General features: G+C 39.8%; 1 protein-coding gene across 1 annotated transcript in view; it reads left to right on the top strand.

Annotated features, from left to right (window-relative positions):
• The window catches only part of LOC108886100 (dolichyl-diphosphooligosaccharide--protein glycosyltransferase subunit STT3B-like), a 41,645-nt gene that overhangs the window by 16,792 nt on the left and 10,026 nt on the right, over nucleotides 1-14,827 (top strand). Inside the window, 5 exon segments of the mRNA XM_051076271.1 lie at nucleotides 6,409-6,517; nucleotides 9,193-9,388; nucleotides 9,391-9,479; nucleotides 9,997-10,062; nucleotides 12,460-12,559. Of these exon segments, the coding sequence (XP_050932228.1) occupies nucleotides 6,409-6,517; nucleotides 9,193-9,388; nucleotides 9,391-9,479; nucleotides 9,997-10,062; nucleotides 12,460-12,559 (560 nt within the window).

Raw genomic sequence — 14,827 nt, 5'->3', positions numbered from 1 at the left:
GTGTCTGCAGCATGAGGTATCTACTGGGATTCCCCATAGCATTGTTGGTACTAGCCAACCAGTGCTTAAAGCACTGCCTCTGGCAGTCAGGAGCAATAAAATAGAATAGAATGATGATAACTACAGTTCTATGAATCCTGGATGACTGCCACAGTGCTCAGACACTCCGTTCAGAATCTTTGCAAGCTTGCAAGAGGATTCTGTAGGGACAGATTCTCTGATGACACTTCTCGGGTCATTTAGGATCACATATGAAGTTGTTGGCATAAAATACTCAACCTGTGCATTCCAAGACAGAGATCCAGTGCTTAAAGCACTGCCTCATTCATGCAGGATTCACAGAACCATAGTTAACTATATAACTTTCATTTTAACCCTTGTCACTTTCTGATGTGTCAGGCAAAATCCCAGCACCTTAATGCATAAATGGTATCATTGTTGCCAAGTGATTCTGCGAAACATGAACGCTAAAATCATTCTTTATCTCTGGCATATTTCTGTGGTTGGTTTTGCCTCCACACCACAAACAGATTGCACTAGTGTCCACTTAAAACTGAAACCCCCTTGGTCTTATACCAGAGTTTGATTACAGCTTTCACACCATTATAATGGAACTGAACCAAATGGACAAATGCACCAGAGTTTGAACTGTGGCAAAAAATGTCAAAAACTTATTATACAGTACAGTTCTCAAGCTAAGTACTTAAGAACATTATGAAAATAGTGGTGCATTTGCTGCACTGTGTGGTTCACTGGCTGCACAGAGGAGAACAGGAGGGACTTGCAACAGGTGATGAGGGCGACATCCACACTTGCAGACTTCAAAAAAAGGTCAGCTGTATTCTAAAGGATCCCACTAACCCCAGACATCACCTCTTCTCCCCCCTGCCCTCTGGAAAGAGATACAAGACAATCAGAACCAAAAGCAACAGACTGAGAAACAGCTTCTTCCCACAGGCAGTAAAACACACAACTTTTTAAAATCAGTTTTTTTTTTTGTTTGTTTGTTTTTTTTGTTATTTATTGTTTATCCTTTTACAAAGCATTTTATGAATTAACACAACATGAACATGGGGTGTTTTCTGTCACATTATTACAGTAGTGTATTTAAACAAGTACAACTTGATATAGAAAAGAAACTTAAACAAAAGAAGGGCGTTTCAGGGGAATGTACATTTGCCACAGCTTCCAGATGTCACTGAATTTAGATTGCTGGAGCCTCATTGAAAAAGTGATTCTTTCCATTACATATATAACGTAAATAATATCATACCATTCATCTATAGATGGAATGTCTGGCTTGAGCCATTTCTTTGTAATTGCTTTTCTAGCAGCTAGACTCAGTATTCCAAATAAATATTTATTTTTTACACTTACATTAGCGGAGTGTACAAGCCCAAAAAGAAGTTCGTCCCAGTTAAATGTAATGTCAGTTCCAAATATAGTTACTAGTTCTGAATAAACCTTGCGCCAGAAAGTATTTATTTTTGGACAGGCCCAGAACAAATGGTAGCGATTGGCTTCCTGAGAACGACACAGCCTCCAGCAGCTAGAAGATCCTGTATGGTAGCCATGCTGGGCAGGTGTAATGAAATACCTAATGAGACACTTCCAGCCGTAAGATCTCCACGAGTTTGAGCATATTATCCTCCACTGAAATTCACAATATTTTATCCAGGTATCTTCTAAAAGGCAGCTGTTGGTTTCCCTGTCCCATTTTTGTTTTATATATGTGGTATTCACTATTTTTATTTCCTGTAGGCCTCTATAAATTCTAGATATGACTTTAAGCATGGAATCTGTCCTATAAGCATTGATAAATAAACTATTTTCAAACGCCTTTTGACTTTTTAACATAGTGCTGTTTAGGTGGTGGTCTTTTTAACATCTGAAAGCTCTTCAGTGTTGCCTGGTTGAACAAGGTACAATATGAGGAGAGACCCCGGCTAACCCATCCCCTATAGCTGGCATCCAACTTATTTGGAGCAAAGTCAAGATCGTAGCCACACCATCTCAGGATCTTTATCTCTTCTAACATTTCAAGTTTAGTGATAACGTTTAACCATGTTTTCAGAGATAAGTTGATCCATTTATTTCCTGTTACCATCAAGCATTTAATTAGTCTTTTATCCCCTATTCTTGCTTGAATTGGCGTCTTCCCAGATATGTTTTCTTCAATTTCCTTCCATCTTGCTTTGTAATCTGAGACGCACCAACAGTATAGAATCCTTAGCTGGGCTGATTTATAGTTATCTTTTAGGCAGGAAAGAGCCAGTCCACCCTTATGTTTTGACACTTGAAGAGTTTGGAACCTTGTTCTCGTTTTTTTCCCCTGCCAAATGTAACGTGATAATAATTTATCCCATTCATTGAATTGTTACCATTAATTTCAATTGGGAGGGTCTGAAATAGATATAACATCCTTGGCAAGATGTTCATTTTTATCGATTCAATCCGAGATTCAAAACTTAATATTGGAATAAGATTCCATCTCTTTATATCTTCCTTTAAGTTCTTATTTAATAGATCAAAATTTAAGTTATATAAGTTTGATAAATCTTTTGGAATGTTGACTCCTAGATACTTCATATGTCCTAAATCCCATTTTAGTTGAATCTTAGAGGTAATATTTTGGCTAGGATTGTAATTGAAGTTTAGTATTTGGGTCTTTTGGATGTTCACTTTATAGCCTGAGACCAAGCCAAAAGCATCTAAGAATGATAGTAGTTCCAGAATTGAATTTTCGGGGTTTGACAAACTAATTAAAACGTCATCAGCAAATAAAGAAATCTTGTATTCTTGGTCTAATATTTTAATACCTGTGATATTATTGTTCTGAGTAATCCCCTGACTTAACGGTTCAATAAACAATGCAAACAACAATGGGCTCAATGGGCAGCCTTGTCTGGTCCCTCTTTCCAGGCCAAATGGGTTTGAAATTGCTCCATTTATTTTTACTCTGGCTTTTGGTTTATTATTATAATAGTTTTAATAAAAACTTGATAAAATCCAAATCTGTCCAATAATCGAAATAGAAACTCCCAATTAACCCGATCAAAAGCCTTCTCGGCATCAAGGTTTAGTATTGCTGCCTGGTGTTTATTTTTGTTTATCTCCTCAATCACATGTAGTGTTCGGCGAATGCTATCTTGTGTCTGTCTTTGTTGAATAAAACCCGTTTGATCTAGACTTATTATCTGAGGAAGAATATTTTCAATTCTTTTTGCCAAAATGTGGGTAAAGATCTTATAGTCTTGGTTCAAAACACTTCGGCCGATAGCTTCCACAGTCTAGCTTGTCTTCACCCTCTTTTGGTATCACAGAGATCACTGCTTCTTTCCAAGAAAGAGGAACAATGCCAGTTTTAAGCACATGGTTGTATGTAGTTTTCATTCTAGGGATGAGTAAGTCCTTCATCTCTTTATACCACTCTGCCGGAAATCCGTCTGGACCTGATGCTTTGTTTATCTTTGAATGTGATATTGCCTTTTTAATTTCTTCATCTGTAATTTCACCAATTAGCAACCTATTTTGTTCATCGCTCACTTTGGGTAATTTTATGAGTTTTAAAAAAGTTTCCATCACTTCTCCATCTGTTTTAGGTTGGATATATAGATTTGTGTAAAATGTTTCAAAGGTTTGTTGAATATCTTTTATTTTACAGTGTGTAGAGTTGGTAATGGGGTCCCTTATTTTATGGATTGTATTTTCTGTCTGTTGCTTTTTTAATTTGTAAGCTAATAATTTTGCTGATTTGTCCCGGTTTGATAATATTTTTGTTTCAAAAAGGTTAATTTTTTCTTAATATCATTTGAGTAAATTTCATTTAGTTCGTTTTTTTTCTTATTCATTTCCATTTTTATTGCGGAATTTAATGTCTTTTTATGTGCATTCTCTAATTTTTCCAGTTCCAGCTGTAATTGTTCAGTTTTTGCTTTTCTCTGTTTTTTCAAATTCGAGCAGTATCCTATAAGTTTTCCCCTTAGAACCACTTTGCAAGCATCCCAAAGAGTTTGTGGGGATACTTCTCCGTTGTCATTTTCAACAAAATATTGCTTTATGTCTGTTCTTATTTGTTCCCACATTGGATCTAGGATCCCTGTATTTAGGCTCCAAATGGTCCTCTTTTTCTTGATGTCTAGTGTTACATTTAAGTAGACTGGTGCATGATCGGATAAATCCATAGTCCCAATATTACAATTTGTAACCCTATACATGTCCCTTTGATACATAAGGTAATAATCGAGTCTAGAATAAATCAAATGTGGGTGAGAAAAAAAAGTGTAGTCTTTTTTAGTCGGATTCAGTTCCCTCCAAATATCAGAGAGACCGAGCTTCCTCATCATTATTTTTATATTTTTTGTAGTCTTCTTTTCTCCTGAGTAGCAGGGTTTTGATATGTCCAGGGTTGGGTGTAGTCTCCACCACAGATTAGGATTCCCTGCGCTTCTGAGATTAATAACTCAAAAATTTGTTTGAAAAAGGTCCACTCAGATAGTGGAGGAGTGTAGACATTCAAGAAGGTAACTAAAGCACCCTGTAGATAACCTTGGACCAGAATAAATCTCCCATCCAAGTCCTTCTTTTCATAAATGCACTCAAAATTCAATTTCTTAGAAATTAAGGTTACCACCCCTCTCTTTGAGCCCTGTCTATAGGAAGATGAGTATTGATTAAATCGCCATCTTACAAGTTTTTCATGTTCCGAATTTGATAAGTGTGTCTCTTGAAGAAGAGTTATTTCTACTTTTTCCCTCTTTAATTTTGCCATAATTTTGCTTCTCTTGATTGGATTGCCTAGACCGTTTACATTGCACGTAATGACCTTAATTGACTTGGTATTTTGCATTATATGTCATTTAAGTTTAACTAAAACCCTGAACGCACAAGACTTTTACACCCCTGGTGCTATAGGTAACCGTAGCACCAACACAAACATTAACTACAACAAAACAGAGAACAACATAACAAAAATACATAGTGACTTCCAAAAATGAGGCCTCTTTCCTGGCCTCGTATCTCAGATGGAATGTGAGTTTAGAGGGAAAGTCTCTTCCATCTAGCGATGAGAGAGGGCCCTCTTCAGCCTCTAAGCTGATAGACAGGGCCACAGTGTCCAGTAAAATGTCCCGACTTCACATATTTATTCCTTATGCCCTTAAAATTATCAACTTAATAGGTATAGTGATCCACAAATAGCCTCACGGAAGATATCCATTTACTAGAATATGATTCTCTCATCTCAATGTCAAGTCACAAGGAAAGATAGGTATGTGATCGTTAGGACACTTGATAAGTATTGATAATACTTATCAAGTGTCCTAACGATCACCATGCCTTCCTTGTAGTACACCCGCAGCCTGGCTGGAAACGGGGTCTGAAATCGTATGCTTCTTTCCTTCAGCGCAGCCTTCGCCTCTGTGTAATTCCTCCGCTTCTTCAGCAGCTCCGGTGCGTAGTCGTGGTCCATGTGTATCTTCTTCTCTTGGAAGTCGAATCCCTTTCTTTGCCAACCTTTTTTGAGTACCTCTTCTTTCATTTTAAAGCTCGAGAACTTGACCACAATGGATCTTGGCGGGGCTTCCGCCGGGGGTTTTGTGGTGAGCACTCGGTGCGCCCTCTCAATATTCAGGCCTGTGGAGGACGGGAGCTCCAGGCCTTTAATTAACAAATCTTCCACGAACGTAGTCATTGTTGCCGTGCCTTCTTCAGCTCCCTCCTTCACCCCGTATAGTCTGACATTCTCCCGTTGGGAGCGCCCCTCCAGGTCCATCAATTTAGCTTCTGTTTGCATCTGAAGTTTTACCAACTCAGCCAAAACCTCCTCTGAAGACTGGATTTGAGTCTCCACTGCGTCTATATGCTCCTCTGTCTCTTCCACTCGTTTGTAGATCTTATTAATGTCTTTGCGGATGTGGGTCAGTTTCTGGCTAGAGTCCTTTCTAAATTCTCGTAGCTCTTTTAGGATAGTACCAAGATTAGCATCATGGCTCTGTTCCGGGTCAGTTGGTTGCATGTCCGCTAGCATGTTGTCGCTAGCTTGCGACAATTGATCTTCTTCCATGTCGTTGTTTTCCTTCCTTTCTGTGACACTTTTCTTAGTTTTTCTGGGCATTATCTTTGGCCCGTTTCATTTGCATTTATATTTGCACGTCTCAGGAATTTCGAGTCCTGGCTGGGCCGTGTTTACTTTTACCGTCAGGAGCCTGTTAGTCTATGCTGCCATCACTTCACCAACCAGACCGGAAGTCTTAAAATCAGTTTTATGTTGAGGGTCGATTGGTTTGGTAAAACCATGCCCAGGTTTTTACACTTCAGTAAGACACTAAGACACTGTCTTTGTAACTGCTCTGTTTGTTTTGGTGTCCTGTCTAACAGCCATCTCTGTGCCTTTGTCTCATGTTGCAGGTTCAACTACAGATCAACTCACCTCCTCACCACCAGTGGCTTTTATGAGTTCCTCAACTGGTTTGATGAAAGAGCCTGGTACCCTTTGGGTAGGATAGTAGTGGGCACAGTGAGTGTTTCTCATGCTGTAGCTGTTTGATTTGGGACATTAGGGTTGGGGGGAGCATTGCACAATTGATCAAAATTGATAATTAATCCATTTAATATCATTAATGAGAAAGGAAACATGTTTGTTAGACCTCAACGATACACACAGTGTGTTTTGATGAGTAGCACTGAATGCAACCACCACTTGTTAACTTCACAGAGTACCTTTTTAATTTTAAGTTCAAGGGTTGTATTCAGTTGAAGATTAAGTCCTAAATAAATCAAATCAAAGTTTGTTTGGTTCTCAATAATCATTTATTTTTTAATCAGTAACTTGATACTCTCCACAGCCTATATGGTGTAACATTTCCGCCCAAACAACACTATGTAACATTGTTATATTATGCTACACACACTGGCTATTCCACACTGAGACTAGCAGCTGTATTTAATTTTATTTGCCACATATTAATAAAACAATTTTGCAACAGATATTGCTGTTTAGTCAACTTTAGCAATCAATTATTCAATCAACTATTTCCAAACCACTGATGTTGTGTACCCTTTGCATTTCCAGTGTGTGTATTTTTTTTCCTTTGTTTTGACCCTACACATATCAGCTACTATTGCTGTATCTAAACCAGATGATTGTGCAAATGAGCATTGACCCAAATACAGAACACAGGTATTTATCATAGGTTGTGCTTGTGTATCATCTTTGTTTTGGGATTCTTTTTTTTATAGTTATCAAGATTGTTTTATTGCCTAGTCCAAGTGTAAAGCACTTTTTGCTTCAGTCCCATTCTTTTCTTTGTCCTTATTTCTCAAGAATCACATTACTGTAATGAATCTTCAATCACCCTCTTAAATTCACTCTCTCCTACACAGTGATTGTTTTTTTTGTTTTTTTAAAATACAGCAACATTAGTTGTAAGCAGTACTTGGTGTTGGTACTGGTTGCTGTGGTAATGATGCAGGTTGGTGAGAGCACATTCTCTGTCCAGTACCTCTGTGAGCTACCAACAAGTAAATAACACAATATCTCAGAAACTGCTCAAGGTAATCCCTACAAACCTGGCACAAGCATTCTCTTGGATTTATGTGTCCAAGATATTATGTATACTTATATCTAATATAGTATATTATGTATACTATATTAGATATGTGTTATGTTTCTATAGTAGCCCAGAACTGATAAACTGAACCAAACAGTGACTATTTGTAGGGCTTTATACAGTGTTTCCCCTAGGGAGACTGTTATTTAGTGGTAGGTTGTCCTTTGGGGCAGGTTGGCGTTGTTGTATACTAATTAGGGGTGTAATGATGCACCGTTGCACCACGATTCAGAAAACGATACGCATATGTGATGCTGAAAAACTGTTTCATGATGTGACTAATGAAGTGCATGCTGTGTCCTGAAGTAATCCTTTACAACTCTGTGAGCAATCGTACTGTGCGCCATACAAAATAACACTGGTAAAATTGCAATTCTGTGATCTTCCCACAGCCTCTGACAATGTAACAGCATCGGGCTGCTTCAGGTTCTGTTCAGTCGGACGCATAGAAGTCAGATGTCTGTAGACAACTGGTTTTCCTAGTGACCACTTGACAGTTACAGTATATTTAGTCATTTCTGCAGTAAAGACGTCAGGAGACACTCAGAACTCGATTTCCTCTGTGGCAGTAGATAAGGCTACAAGCAACCCATAATGCAACACAGCCCCCTAAGATAGCATAGTTACACTAATACTTGCTCCATTCAAAAATTCATGGTAACAAATGGAAACGTAATGTACCGGGGGAAGAAATATCATCTTATATTATGGCCAATACGGTATCCTATCTTTTGCACTGCAGTCTGCAGAATAAGAGAATAAGTGCAAGAAAGATTTTATTTTTACAGTGTAATTTAGTTTACAAAAAGAAAAATACTGTGAGAAACTGAGTTTTGTGCAACGAGAGATTTGAGATTAGTGATTTGATTTTTGCAGTTTACGCTAAGAAGGAATAAATAAGAACCCTATGATCTTGGCTTGTTTTCATTCTTTATTCATATATCCTTAGATGTACCGAACTGTGAGCCCTGTATTGAGCACAGTACCAAATCATGACTAATTAATAATAATCATCAAACATGGAAGAGAGGACTAGGGGTAGGCTGTCTGTCTTCAGTATCGGAGCCACTGCCGTCAGAGTGCAATGGTTAAAAAAAAAAGACGTGGATATTTTGGCATGACTTTGAGATGTTTGGGGTCAACATCTGTCAATTTATGATTTTAAAGACACTTAATAAAGCTTATGAGAGCTTTTCTTGTGCTTAATGTAACGAGTTGTCAGGGTGTCTCCCATACTCCTCCACGCATGGAGGGGCTACACATGTGAAACAGGAGTAGAGGAGATGAACACAGCTGTAAATGACTCTCAGGCTGAACTGAAATGAAATGAGTTCATATAAATCAGGTATATAACATAAAATTATTAGAATCTAGACAGAGTAGTTGATGCAGCAGTTGATGCGAGAGGAAGAGTTCAGGGGAATTTGAATTCTTACCACTAGATACCACTAAATCTTACACACTGCTCCTTAATAACAATAGATTATTAAACCTATAGAAAAATTATACTTGGGTTGTCTGTCTGAAGAGAGCCTGAATAATTTCTGCCTTCTACATGCCATCTGTTCCCCTCTTCCGGTAGGTGTACCCTGGCCTGATGGTCACAGCAGGCCTCATCCATTATGTGCTCAACCTCCTGCACATTACTGTCCACATACGGGACGTGTGTGTGTTCCTGGCCCCAGTATTCAGTGGCCTGACCTCCATTTCCACCTTTCTGCTGACCAGGGAGCTGTGGAATCAGGGGGCTGGGCTGCTGGCAGCCTGCTTCATGGCCATTGTCCCGGCTACATCTCCCGCTCTGTGGCTGGCTCCTTTGACAATGAAGGCATTGCTATCTTTGCCCTGCAGTTCACCTACTATCTCTGGGTACGCTTATATATGCTCCATTAGTCTTCCCGTAGTCTTGTCTCTTCATCATGCAGGTATTTATAATAGTTCTCACTGCAATACAAAACTCTTTGTGTCTACCTATATGGACAAGATGTAAAAATCAGTATTATCATACTAATTATTATGTTGCAGCCTCATGATAAAATCATTTAAATAATTTTTTTCCCTGATCAATCTGCACTCAATACCTCATAATAACACAATCAAAGCGAACACAGAATTTTACAAATGTTTGCAAATTTATTAGAAATTTTATTAAAAGACAAAACTGAAATGTCACATTTACATAGCTATTCAGGCCCACTGTGGCACTTAGAATTTAGCTCAGAAATGGGACACAGAAATACAGAGCAACTTTTGATTGATTACACACTCTCTCCTTTCCTTTCACTCTTATTGTCCCAACCCACCTTCACCCCCAAAACTGCATATAGATTTGACTGTGCATGCCTGCATGTTAATGGTTAATCCTGTCCTACTACGTAAACTGCAGGTGAAGTCGATGAGGACAGGATCAGTTTTTTGGACTATCGGATGCTGCTTGTCCTATTTCTATATGGTGAGTACACATACAAATGTTTCTGGTGATGTTATGAGAACATTTAGTAAATGCATTAATTTTATAATTTGACTTTAAACCTAACCCACCTGATAACACCAAACTAAACACATATCTAGACTAATATTTAGTTCAAGCATCTCAGAAAAGGAAATTCTCTAAAAACAGAAAAGAAAAGAAGAAAAAGCATGTTGCATTTTATCAACTATCTTAAATTAGTTGTATCTTGAAAAATATAAAGGAGAGTTTCCAGAGGTGTCCAAACCTGGTAAGAGTTGGCAGGAGAATGCATTCTGACAGAGATATTAAACAAGAGGAGAAATGTTTTTGAAATGCTGGAAATGCTTGATGACATCAATCTTTATAATTTTGACAAAATTGGAATGCATGTGTAATACTGCCCAATTTGCAAAGGTTGGACAAAGGTAACTAGGATGTGTCATGCAACTGAATCAAAGGTTATCTTGCTCACAAGTTAAAATTGTATATAAACATTATATCTGCTGAAAAGGTTAATGGCTTGCTGGTAAATATAATTTTAAGACTTGCACTACTTATTGGTTATGGCCACTTTTTATTGCCCGGATAACCTACATTAGATAGCTCTGTTACCTATTATTTCCCTGTACACAACAAAAGGTGGTGCTATTTTCTCTGTTTTATTTTTAAAATTGTATTTATTATCGAAGTAGTAGTAGTAGTAGTCCTGCTCCTTGTCCAAGTCAGTGTAGGATATTTTATAAATTAGTTGCAAGTCTTACTCTGAGGTAGCAGATTCAAGATTCAAAGATTCAAAGAGTTTTTATTGACAATTTCTCTATATTGGACATACAGAGGAATCAAAAAAACGTTTCTCTCTTCCTAGTAACATAATAAATATAAAAAAAAGTATAAAGGTATAAAAGTATAAAAAGTAATAGGTGTAGTAAAAATAACAGACAAAGTACACAGTGGCGGTAGTGCAAGAACAAGTAAGGTGTAGATTTAGTGTGCAGGCTGAGGTAGAGTCTTTGTATGTAGTGAATGTGTGTGCTAGAGTCCAGGGGCAGGGGGCGGAGGGGGGAGGTAGTTAGTGGAGTTCAGCTTCCTGACAGCCTGGTGGAAAAAGCTGTTCAGTAGTCTTGAGGACCGGGCCCGGAGGCTCTGGTACCTCTTCCCTGAGGGCAGGAGGCTGAAGAGAGAGTGGGAGGGGTGGGAAGAGTCCCCAGCAATGCTGATGGCTCTGCGGGTGAGGCGGGTCTGGAAAATGTCTGTGAGGGAGGGCAGAGGGACACCAATGATCTTGCTGGCTATATTCACTATGCGTTGCAGGGTCTTCCTACAGGAGGCAGTGCAGCCAGTGACGACACTCAATGGTGCCCCGGTAGAAGGAGCACATGATGGGGGGAGGAACATGTGCTCTCCTCAGTTTGTGGAGGAAGTAGAGGCGTGTCTGAGCCTTCTTGGCCAGTGATGTTGTGTTGCTGGTCCAGGAGAGGTCCTCAGAGATGTGCACCCCCAAGAAGTTGGTGCTGCTCATCCTCTCCACAGCAGCACCGTTGATGGTCAGTGGGGATGCCATGATTGACCTCTCCTGAAGTCAACCACAATCTTTTTGGTCTTCCCCACATTGAGGAAGAGATTGTTGTCCTTACACCACTGGCTCAGTAGGCTCACCTCCTTCCTGTAGTTGGCCTCATCCTTGTTAGTGATGAGGCCCACCACAGTCATATCATCCGCAAACTTGATGATGTGGTTGGTGCTGTGGGTTGGTGCACAGTCATGGGTCAGAAGGGTGAAGAGCAGCGGACTGAGCACACACCCTTGTGGGGCTCCTGTGTTCAGTGTAATTGTCCTGGAGGAGCTGCTGCCGACCTGCACTTTTTGTGGTCTTCCCGAGAGGAAGTCCAGCACCCAGTTACAGAGGGGTGTATTTAGACCTAGGTGACCAAGTTTTTGTATTAGCTGTTTGGGGATGATTGTGTTGAATGCTGAGCTGAAATCAAGGAACAGCATTCTTACATATGAGTTCTTGGAGTCCAGATGAGTGAGGGCTGGATGTAGGGCAGTAGTGTTTTAGTCCTCATTTAATTGTCAAACAATTCCTTGGAGTGAGTCCTTCATATGTATGGTTCATTGATATTTTTGGCTGGAACCAATCCCAATAGCCTCAGTTGTTAGCAAGTCTATCACAGGACTGACATATAGATTCACACCTATGGGCAACTTAGAGTTGCCATTTAACCTAGCCTGCATATATTTTGACTGGGGGAGGAGAAGAAGAAACAGAAAAGTAATCATGTATTTTTTCCTTGCATACATCTCAATGCAGGTGAGAATGTGTGTATATATTAATTACAGTTTGTTTTTTTTTTAAGTTTTGCATTTCACTCTCATAAAGTCTGTTATGTCTCACAGGTTTCAGCTTGGGGCGGTTATGTGTTCATCATCAACCTTATTTCTCTTCATGTGTTTGTCCTACTGCTCATGCAACGCTTTAGTAGGAGGGTCTACATAGGTAAGATGCACACACACAAACCCACACAAATGCTCATAAAAATGCATAGTTTGTTTTCTGTGAATATTCTCATTCATCCAGGTCATAGTTATCCAAAGAAAGGTTTAATCGAAAGCAACTGGACTTAGTTATAGTCTGGAAGACGTTTCACCTCTCATCCAAGAGGCTTCGTCAGTTCGTGTTCGCATCTGACCAGGCTGGGACTGGTCCAACTGATTTTTTGGTGTGGAGACCCAAGTATTTAACCTCTGTGGGGGGCTTTCACCAGACCGATGATGTCATGGCTCTTTTGTGTTCCATGTGTCAACGACAGTCGTTAGGGTGACAGTCGTTGGTAGAAACCAATAGTTTCAACTTCGTTAGTGTCCCATTGTGTTGTAACGACAGTCGTTGGAGTCACATGATGCGAGTCACATGTGAAAGGTTGTTTTTCCTAGAGGCCAAATTGTTAAGTCTCCTGGGAAGGGATGAAAGGGCGGCATTGTATATTGGAGATAGGTGGTGTCTTAGACCTCCTCCTCGGTTTAGAGATGGTTTCTCTACTTTAACATAGATGGCTTCTTTTACTCCTCTTTCAAACCATCTGTCCTCTCTGTCCAGGATGTGGACCTTGTTGTCCTCAAAGGAATGGGTTTTCTCCTTTAAATGTAGATGGACAGCAGAGTCCAAACCTGAAGAGTTCGCTCTCCTGTGTTGGGCCATGCGTTTGTGTAATGGTTGCTTTGTTTCGCCAATGTAGAGGTCATTGCATTCTTCATTACATTGGACTGCGTACACCAGATTGCTCTTGTGAGTGTGTGGTGTTCTGTCCTTTGGATGTACCAGTCTCTGTTTGAGTGTGTTGCTGGGTTTGAAATACACAGGGATACTGTGTTTGTTGAAAATCCTCCTGAGTTTTTCCGAAAACCCGGACACATATGGAATAACTATGTTGTTTCTTTTGTTTTGTTTTTCTTTCCCCACCACATAAATGGTTTTCTTTTTGGAACCAGCTGCCGTTTTCAAAAAGGTCCAGGTGGGGTAACCACAAGTTTTGAGGGCATCCCTCAGATGCCTGTGTTCCTCCCCTTGGGCCTGTGAGCTTGTGGGTACGTTATCAGCTCTGTGTTGCAGAGTTCTGATAACCCCGATCTTGTGTTCCAAAGGGTGGTGTGAGTCGAAAAGAAGATATTGGTCTGTGTGTGTGGGTTTTTCTGTATACCCCAATGTGGAGGCTTCGGTCCTTTTCTATATTGACTTGACAATCCAAGAAGGGCAAACTGTTATTCTTGGCATCTTCCCTGGTGAACTTGATGTTACTGTCCACAGAGTTGATGTGTTTGGAAAAGGCTTGCACCTCTCTGGTTTTGATTTTAACCCAAGTGTCATCCACATACCTGAAACCAGTTTGTTGTCATAGTTTGTTTATGTTCACATTAATTGAAGGTCATATACAGACAACTTGTGAAAGTAGAGAAAATACAGTTTTGGGGGGTGTCTGGCTGTCTGTCTGTTTATCCTGGATGGCAAATGGACTGCACACAGCACTTTTCTAGTCGGACTGACCACTCAAATCACTTCATACTACAGGTCACATTCACCCATTCACACACACATTCATGCAAACACTTGTTCTATACATTTAAGTGCTCTCTAACACCTACACGTACATTCACACACCAGTGACACATTGGAGGCAATTTTGGGGTTCAGTATCTTGCCCAAGGATCTTCAGCGTGGACTGGAAGTGCCAGGGATCGAACCACCTTCCAATTGGTTGGTGACCGCTCTACTTCCTGAGCCACAGCCCCTACAGAATGTCTATTTTAATTTGACTTATTTTTATTTGGGTGGGGGTGAGAGGAGATTTGTGTTTTAGGGCTACATGACATTAGGAAAACATGCTATATGCGATATCACTGTTAAAGATTGTGATAATGATATGACTTGCGATAAATTAACAAATACCTACAGTGTTAATGTCTTTCTGCTTTGAACTGTTCTCATGGGGGTCAAAGCCTGTGCAGCACTCTGCTATCTGACCCTGAAGAGTAGAGAATCCCAACAATAAACAACTGCTTATGAGAATAATTATTGAGCACTTTCTGCTTGCCTACCACTGTAAGCAGACAGTATGTTTAGCCAGCCCAGCATTGTGATTGTGCTACCATAGCTACAATACTCTAGCAGATCTCCTGATTAATGTAAACATCAGAAAAGATAACAGTGCTTACAGAAAACACTGTGACTTTGTTGTACCTAAACACTCATGTGACAGCAAACAACAGG

Source organism: Lates calcarifer, linkage group LG15 (genome assembly GCF_001640805.2).
Source record: "Lates calcarifer isolate ASB-BC8 linkage group LG15, TLL_Latcal_v3, whole genome shotgun sequence".
In the NCBI taxonomy this organism is placed as follows: Eukaryota; Metazoa; Chordata; class Actinopteri; family Centropomidae; genus Lates; species Lates calcarifer.
The sequence above is the reverse complement of the archived record's forward strand: the minus strand, read 5'-3'. Positions and strand labels throughout refer to the sequence as shown.